Below are 9,837 nucleotides of genomic sequence, written 5' to 3' on the forward strand. Positions count from 1 at the left end.
CAGAAGCTGCCAGACAGAGAGAGCAATGGAATGACCTCTTAAAGGCACAGCTAAAGCTCCAGCTTGGAGGCAGGGCTCCATAAGGATAGAGGGCCAACCTCCAAGGTGCTGGATATGCATTGATTCAAAGATGGTTCTGTGGCCCGAATGAGAACACACGGGTTCAGGAAGCAAAGAACGGCAGCAAAACAACCTCTCTTCCCCCGTGACCCACCCGGGGAGTCTGTGCCCCCCATCTCCACCTGCAGCTCTGGGCTCGGCAGTGTAGAAGGTCCTCACAGCACAAAACACAGGAGTCTCACTGAGAAGCAGGGACGCCGCCTGGGCACCTGGGGCTACCATACCCAAGGAGGGGCATGCCAGACCAGGAGCCCCTGGGGCACGACCACCAAGGGGGGAGGGCTGTCTCACGTGAAGCAGGCTGGAGTGGGTCACACCCCAGGGCAGCCACACCAGCTGAAGGGCGCGATGCGACGGCCCCTGGAGCCTGGAGAAGCTGCCCCCGGTGCAGGTGAGGACATGGAGGGTGAGTGAGTGGGGGCTGTGATGGAGATGGGGAGGGGGCGTCTTGGAAAGTACTCGAACCCGGCCACCTGGGGTGTGGGTGCTGCTGGAGGACAGCCCTCAGCTCTGGTATCTTCGAGGAGCGGCCCGCCGGGCTCATGCCCCGCCCACAGGGCCTGGACACCCCTTTTCCAAAGCAGCCCACTGGCCCTTCTCAGGGAGGCCAAGCCCATTCCCAGAGCAGACCACAGCCCCTTTCTGGAACAGGTCACGCCCCCTTCCCAGGATAGCCAGTGCTTAATGACTGATCAGTACAGAGACACAGGGGGCCTGGCCGCGTTGGCCTAAGTGAGACAACGCAGAAGGGTCATTCCTGCTCCAGAGCTCCTTGTAGGGTTGGCCTGCACTGCGGCCCAGCTTCTCCCTCCGCCCTCCCCTGCTTTCCCAGGTATTGATCCCAAGAACACTCTAAATAAAATTCCTGCACATTGATATCCATCTCACAGTCTGCTTCTGGGGAACCCAAATGGTGATTATTAATTCGTATTTAAATGTGCTCTAATTTCATCCATCTCTAGAAATTTCCATGGCATTAGCCTAAGCATAGACCTACATGGCTTTTAGTCATTTAACATCATTTGATGCCTACATCATTGAGTATACTCCTCCCTTCAGTTCATTTGTCCCATCTCCTGGCCACTTTGAGACTATGCCCTTCCACAGTCAGCAACTCATCCCTAGTTTGCTCCCTTCCCCTTTTCCCACTCCATCTCCTTGGTTCTCCTGAGTCTACCCTACTCAGTTTCTCCAAAGTTTCCATTGGTTTCTAACAAGACTCAGACCCATGTCCAGAGATAGGTATTTTGACATACACTAGCACAGTACTTTCACTTTAATTTTTATGACTAAAATGAAAATATAAGACATAAAAAATGTTTACTAGATCAAGAGTTTGGAAGAGCAGAGAAGGAATAGGATCATGAGCACACAGAAAACAAATTTTTCTCTCTCTGAGGGAAGAGTGAAAACCAAAAGCTAGATAAAAGATCAAGGCTGTGAGACAGAAACAGAAGGCCTAGGCCCTAGTCAAGTGGGACGTGATTTATGTCTCAGATTCAGGGTAATCTGCACAGTAAGTGACAAAATGTTCCCGGGTTCACAGGTTTTACTCCTTCCTAACTTATGTGGGTTTTTTGTTTGTGTATTTCCCTTGAGGTTTGATATATAAATCTTGCCAAATATGTTTGGCAACAATGGCCTTGACCTGAACTGTTCTTTCACATTTTATCTAAAACCAATCGGAAAACCTATTATATTCCCTGACCCTTGCTTAGAAGAAGTTGAGCAGCTGCAGGAATAGATAATACAAAACTGAATTTTCCCAGATGTTTGTTTCAGACCTTGGCAGAGGTTGTCAGGATGTGTCCAGAGTCAGCTTATCCTGTTAATCAGTATCAAAATAATCTAGACTATAAAATGGTGTCATCAAAATAAAAATTCTATCAACTTTTTCCTGGTAAATACATGTGACTGCCTATAAAACAACGGAAAGCTAGATAATAAATCATTTTCTCCATTCAATTCTACACTCAGTCTATTATTTACTATACCTCAGCCTGATGTTAGATGAAAACTATAATACAAGCACGATGTATTAAGTACAAATATTTCAATATTAATTTTCAAAAAGACCAACATTAATGGATAAATGGTCAATGGTTCATTTAGATACCAGGCTACTGACCATCTGGGCCTCTACTTCAGGATCATTAACACTGCACAACCACAGGCTTGGATCTCTTCCTTAAACCATACACAAAAGTTAACTCAGTGTATCAAAGAACTAAATATAAGAGCTAAAACTATAAACCTCTTAGAAGAGAACAGGTGTAAATCTTTGTGACTTTGGATTTGGAAATGGCTTTTTAGATATGACACCAAAACCACAAGCAACCAGTGGAAAAAAGAATAGATAAATTGGAGTTCATTAAAATGAAAACCTTTGTGCTGGGAGAAAATATTGAAAACAGGTACATCTGAAAATTTACTTCTATCCAGAATATACAAAGAATTCTCAAAACTCAACAATAATAAGACAACCCAATTTAAAAATGGGCCGAAGATTTGAATAAACATTTTATTAAATAAGATACAGGAATGGTCAATTACACATGCAAAGATGCTCAGCATCTTTAGTTATCAGAGAATGTAAATTAAACATACAGTAAGATACCACCACATAGTCATTAAAATGACTAAAATTAAATACTGGTAACATCAAATATTGTCCAGTATGTGTTGCCACTGGCACTTTCATGCATTGTTGGTGAGAGTACAAAATGGTACAACCATTCCAGAAATCTGTTGGTAGTTTCTTATAAAGTTAAACATGCATTTCAGCATGATCCAGCAATTTCACTCCTAGGTATTTATGTAAGATAAAGGAAAGCAGATGGCCACACAAAAACTTGCACAGGTATGTTCATAGCAGGTTTATTTATATTAGCCCCTGGAAACAATCCAAAGGTCCATGTGGCAGGGAAAAGATATACACATTGTGATATATTCCCATAATCGAGTAGTAATCAGCAATAAAAAGCACAGAACAACTTCATGTAACAACCTAGGTGAATTTCCAAATCACGATGCTTAAGATAAAAAGCCAGACACTGAAGAGTGTATATTGTATGAATCTACTGATATAAAAGTCTTGTAACATCAAAAGCGAATCTGTAATCTGTAAGAAAGGAGCTTGTTGCCTGGTGCCAGGTAAGGGTAGAGAGACTCACTGAAAAGTTGCAGGAGGGTTGACTAGGGTGGTGGTTATGTAACTTGTATGCGTTTGCCAAAGCTTATGAAACTGTACACTTGAAAATCTGTGTGTTTCACTGTATGTAAACTACACCTGTGGTAGGCAAAATGTTGTCCCTCGTGACCTTTGCCATTTGGTGTTATGCTCATGAATATGTTCTGTTAGACAGATCTGAAGCATGAAACGGACTTGATGCACTCTTGCTAGCATGAAGATGGAGGGTGCCGCATGGAAACTGAGAGAAGGGACTAAATTCCAATTCAGCCTGGAAGTGGATTCCCCCACAGAGTCTTCAGTAAGGAGCAAAGCCCTGTCAACACCTTGATTTTGGCCTTGTATGATCCTGAGCAGAGTACCTAGTTGAGCCCACCTGGACTTCTGACCCACTGAAACTGTGAGATAATAAATGGATGTTGTTGCAAACTGCTAAGTTTGAGGTAATTTGTTACACAGCAGTAGGAAACTAACAGGATGCTCAAAGTTGATCCAAATACCAAAAAAATAACTTGACAACCAAATTAAAAATGTGATTAAAAATCATGCTTCTAAATGAAATCAAAGAGGATATTACAGACTACTGAAAACAATGACAACTCTTCATAACATAACCTATGGGATATGGCAAAATTGTTCTCAGAGAAAAACGTATAGCTTTAAATGCCTTCACTGTTAAAAACAAAGGACAAAAGAAAGAGAAAAGAACATATTATTTTCCCTAAGATATTAGAAAAAATATAGCATGACAAGCCAAAAGAAACTATCATTGATAAAGATAAAATCTGAAAATAAATTAAATATAAAAAATAACCGGGGACTTCCCTGGTGGCGCAGTGGTTAAGAGTCCGCCTGGCAATGCAGGGGACACAGGTTTGAGCCCTGGTCTGGGAAGATCCCACATGCCGTGGAGCAACGAAGCCCATGCGCCACAACTACTGAGCCTGCGATCTAGAGCCCGTGAGCCACAACTACTGAGCCCGGGTGCCACAACTACTGAGCCTGTGCTCCAGAGCCCATGCTCTGCAACAAGAGAAGCCACCACAATGAGAAGCCCGGGCAACGCTACGAAGAGTAGTCCCTGCTTGCCGCAACTAGAGGAAGCCCGTGCACAGCAACAAAGACCCAACACAGCCAAAAATAAATAAAATAAATTAATTAATTAAAAAAAATAACGAAGAACAAAAAAAGCCAAAAGCTCATTATTTGAAAAGACCACCCCCAACAACAACCAAAGAGAAATCCCTGATAAACTTGTTCATGTAGAAAAGATAAATAACAAAAATTTAGGAATTTAAGAATGAGAGAGGGCAAATAGCTACAGATGATGTGGAGTAAAAGAATCATGAGACAGTGCTATATGCAACACAGTGGCAACAAAATTGAAAAAATAAAGGAAATGATTTCCTAGAAAGGTATACAATTATTAAAGCTGACTCCAAAAATAAGTTGAATTTTGATTTGACTAGTTAACATAGAAGAGCCTGAAGAGATGATTAAAGATATTGCAAATGTCACTTGGACCAAATGGATTCATATGTGAGTCTTATCTAACTTTAAAACAATAGATAACTCTAATGTTATTTGAGCTATTTTAGGCAATAGAAAAGGATAAAACACTCACCAATTCATTTGATAAAGCCAATAAAACTTTAATACCAAAATCTAATAATAATAGTAAAAAATAAAGTTTTATATCCAGAAAAAAATGAAAACAGTAATTTGAAAAGATACATGGACCCCAATGTTCATAGCAGCACTATTTACAATAGCCAAGGCATGGAAACAACCCAAGTGCCCATCAACAGATAATTGACTTAAGAAGATGTGTTTTACACACACACACACACACACACACACACACACACAATGGAATACTACTTAGCCATAAAAAAGAATGAAATCTTGCCATCTGTAGCAACATGGATGGACCTAGAGAATATTATGCTTAGGACCTAGAGAATATTATGCTTAGTGAAATAAGTCAGACAGAGAAAGACAAATACTATATATTTCACTCATATGTGGAATCTAAAAAATAATACAAATGAATGTATATGCAAAACAGAAACAGACTCACAGATATAGAAAACAAACTTATGGTTATCAACGGGAAGAGGGAAGGGGGGAGAGACAAATTAAGGGTATGGGATTAACAGATACAAACTACTATATATAAAACAGGTAAGCAACAAGGATATACAGTATAGCATAGGGAACTATAACCATTATCTTCTAAAAACCTATGATGAAATATAATATGTAAAAATACTGAATCACTATGTTCTACACTTCAAACTAACACAATATTATAAATCAACTATACTTAAATTAAAAGATAAAGCTATAGATCAATCCCACATAATAAAGGCACACAGTGTCTAAAAAATATTAGCACATAGAACCCAACAATAATCAAATTGTATGAACATTAGATTTTACTCCAAGAATGTAAGGATATTCAATGTCAGGAAGTCTATTGACATAATCTATTTGTCCTCAACATATTAAAGGCCAAAATTCATATGATCCTAGAATGCTGAAAAGCCATTATTAATGAAAATTTTATGGCAAGGAATAACAAAGACCACTTATCAAGAACAAACAGCAAATGTTATTCTAAAAAGCAAAATATGAAGACTGTTTCAAGTAAAATCAATAAGATAGGAAAAATAACTGATTAAACATTGGAAAAGAGCTAGAATCTGCCTTATTTTGAATATGATTCAATACACATAGAGACTGCCATGTAAAATTATTAGAATTTATATGAGAGTTCAGTAAGGTAGCTAGATTTGAGATGAATATACACAAACCAATAGCTTTTCTCTATTCTGGTACTTAACATCAAGAACATAGGAGAAAACATTTGATTAACAATATAAACATATTTATAAAATGCATAGGGATAAATGTCATAATAAATTACTTACATTTATTATATTAGTAAAATTTATGTATAAATTTAATGAAATTTAATGAAATAGGTACTAATATATATGAGAATTTTATATGATGAATGTTTTTATTCAAATCAGTGGCAAAAGATGTATTGTTTGATAAACGGTGCCTTGCGATAGGCTATTAATACTTGTAAGAATAAAATAGTTCTCATAATCTAAAAAAAATGAAAGAGCCCAAAGAAAAATGGGCAAAACACGTGAATAGTCAAATCTCAAAATATAAATGCAGTAGTCAACAAGCATTTAAAAAGATGTTCAGCCTCATTAGAAATAAAAGGAATGTGATTATTGTAATGATGAAATATCACTCTGTACCTACTAGATTGGCAGAAATTGAAAAACAAGGTAGGGCTTCCCTGGTGGCGCAGTGGTTGGGAGTCCGCCTGCTGATGCTAGGGGGCGCGGGTTCATGTCCTGGTCCGGGAGGATCCCACATGCCGCGGAGCGGCTGGGCCCATGAGCCATGGCCGCTGCGCCTGCGCGTCCGGAGCCTGTGCTCCTCGACGGGAGAGGCTGCAGCGGTGAGAGGCCCACGTACCGCAAAACAAGGTAAAACTTATTGCTGATGTGAATGCAGGGAGAAGGGCACTCCTATATGTTGATGGTAGAAATGTTTGAAGAGTTCTAGCCTTTTTGGAAATTAAAACTAAAAAGGAAATATTCCCTTCATTCCAACAATATCCCTCTTGAGAATCTGTCCTATAGGAATAAAAGCATCAGTATGTAATGATATAGGATATAATGGCCAAAAACCTGGAATAATAGGGAATTTTATGTAGCCATTAAAAAGATTGAAGTTATGCCAACTGACTTGGACAGAATTCTATTAGGTGTTAGTGAGTGAGAATAGTGTATAATATCCCATTTTTGTAAAACAATGACCAAGAAAACCTTTATTTGCATATATGTGCATACGTGCGTGTACATGAATCTATATTACCATACTAGGGTTACCTGACTGGGGATAATCAAGAAGGGGGCTCAAGTAGAAGGAGAGTGGGGAGCAAGGCAAAAAGAACAGAAAAGATTGTAACGTATGTATGGCATGACCATATTTAATGTTTACATTACCATTATATATGTATTGGGTTTAAATCTTTACAATACACATTTAAAGAAAACAAAACAAAATTTAAAACAAATGACTTCAGCATTCAACTCAATAAGCAAAAAGTTAGATCAACTAAATGAACCACAGGAAGCTAGGAAGAAGAAATGAATTGATGAAACTAAAAGCAGAAATTGATAGAACCAAAAGATGGGTCCTGACAAAAGCAATAAAATCGAGAAACTTCCTGGAAATATTATTTATAAGAGAGGAAAAGAGAACATACACAAACTAAGAATGGAGATATAACTACAGACACAGAACAGTTTAACAATATCACAAGACTCTTACGTAACTTGATACCAATACATTATCAAATCTAGGGATAACCGATTGCTTCCTAGGAAAATGTATATAACCAATATTGACTGAGAAGAGGTAGAAGAATCTGAATAAATCAACGACCATAGATAATGTTGGAAAGATCATTTAATACTACTGTCCCCAAATGCACCAGAAGCCAGAAAAGATGAAAAGTTTCTGAACTCATGGCTAATACTATCCTTACAGCAAAAGTGCGTGTCGTATTGATGGGTCTTAGCGCTGTTCTCCCTGTGGAAGCTGTGGGGTAGGCTGACGGAAGTTTCGTTCTGTCTCTTACGCTGCTTGCCTCTTCGCCCTCACTCTACTCCACTCTCTAGCTTCCAGAGTGGCAGCGTGTGACAAAGAGAAGCAAAGGACAAAACAGCCAGAGTCACAGCCCTACCATCCTGACCAGCCCGTCTAGAACAGGCCTTTACCTTGTGTCCACGTGCAGCTCACTGAGCAGTTCACTTTGCACATAGTCCCAGGACAGTTCCACCGCGCCCAGGTAGTATCTTCTGATGGCACCAAAGCTGAAAGGCAAAAGGCACAGAAAGAAGCAGGTGGAGAGCTCTATTTGCATGGCTCTGATTGCTAGAAAATGTTCGACTGGAGAAATGAAAGATTAATTCTTCTCTAAAAATATCTTTGGCTCCCAGGAGAAAAAAGGTAAATTTTGTATGATTTAGCGAAAAGTCCCAAAATTTTCTCAAAGGACTTTAGGGAACTTGACTGGCTGGAGTGACAGCAGCATTAGCGCTCAGCAGTGACCGATAGGATTGCTTCCTTTTTGGCAGTGGGAAGCAGCCACAGGAAGAACTGAGTAGGAAAAGGGAGGCTGAGCTAAAGCTTAACCCATTCACCTCTGAAAGCAGCAGGGGCACGAGAACGCTGCTTTGCTCAGAACCTTTGAGGAAAGGAAAGAGAGGGGTGAAGGTGAACAGGAGCTCCAATCTGTGTTCATAGTCCTAGCGCGCTCCGTCTTTCTTAGTAGCAGCAGCAGCAAGAGATGCCAAAGATGTTGGAGATTCTAGAATCCACCTGCACCAGCAAGAGTGACATTCTAATAGTCTCCCTGCTTCCACCCTTGCCCCTCACAGACACCAATGAATGACCTCTAAAACCATAAAGTGGATCCAGTTACTTCTTTGCCCAGAAACCTCCACTGGCTTCTGGCCTCACTCAGAATATAATCCTACATTTTCACCATGGCCTAGAGTCTTCCCCATGATCTGCGTGTCCCTTCCCCCCACTCCCAAGGTTTCATCTCACTCCAGCTACTGGCCTCCTTGCTCTTCCTTAAAACACCGAGCACACCCTTGCACCTGGACTTTAGCATCTGCTGTTTCCTCTACCTGAAACCCCTTTTCCCAGATCGCCACACGTTTCCACTCCCACATCTCCTGCAAGTCTTGGCTCAAATCTCACCTTCTAATGAGCTCAAATCTGGACCAGCGCCTTGACACTGGAAGTTCTCTATCCCCACCGGCACTACCGATATCTCTCTTGGCTTCATTTGCTTATAGAGCACTCATAACTACCCAGCATCCACGTATCTATTTCCCTTGCATCGTTGCTACCTGATGCTTCTTAAGGTTGTTTACATTTGGCCTGAGTATAGGCTATATCTCCTTACATCAAAATATAGCCATGCTGAGCTCAAGCAAAGAACCTACTCAGTTTAATGTATATTAGGAGGCATGAGAGCCTCCCAAGGGCCTCAAAGTATAGGAGCTAACAAGAACCTTGATCCGGGTTTCCATAAGAAGTGTTATCACGGAGAGTCCACTTCTGCACGGATAGGAATGTGTTTGGGAGCCATTGGCAAGGTATTGTCCAGCTCGGAAACAATCAGGAAGATGCCCCTTGGGTAAACATTTGCTGAGACCTTCTCTCTGCCAGGCACAAGTTTGCAGAGATAATAGCTGGCATGTAATATATTCCAGGAACTGTTCTAAGTGCTTTCTAATGCAGCAAGCATTCTTGTCTTCACTGTACAGGTGATGAAACTGAAGCGCAGAGACGTTAGGCAACTTGGCCATGGTCACACAGTTTGTAAATGGTAGCATTCATACCCATTTAATCTGGCTCCAGAAGTCTTGCTCCTAACCCTTTTACTATACGTCCATGCTTCAGAGATGAATAAAATACAG

General features: G+C 40.4%; 1 protein-coding gene across 1 annotated transcript in view; it reads right to left on the reverse strand.

Annotated features, from left to right (window-relative positions):
* Nucleotides 1-8,533, reverse strand: part of F8 (coagulation factor VIII) — a 112,572-nt gene extending 104,039 nt beyond the window's left edge. Inside the window, exon 1 of the mRNA XM_082610237.1 lies at nucleotides 8,122-8,533. Coding sequence (XP_082466363.1) covers nucleotides 8,122-8,267 — 146 coding nt within the window. The 5' untranslated portion in view covers nucleotides 8,268-8,533. The remainder of the gene's footprint in view (nucleotides 1-8,121) is intronic.
* Between the last annotated feature and the right edge of the window lie 1,304 nt (nucleotides 8,534-9,837).

The sequence above is a fragment of the Mesoplodon mirus genome, assembly GCF_964341445.2.
Source record: "Mesoplodon mirus genome assembly, chromosome: X".
In the NCBI taxonomy this organism is placed as follows: domain Eukaryota; kingdom Metazoa; phylum Chordata; class Mammalia; order Artiodactyla; family Ziphiidae; genus Mesoplodon; species Mesoplodon mirus.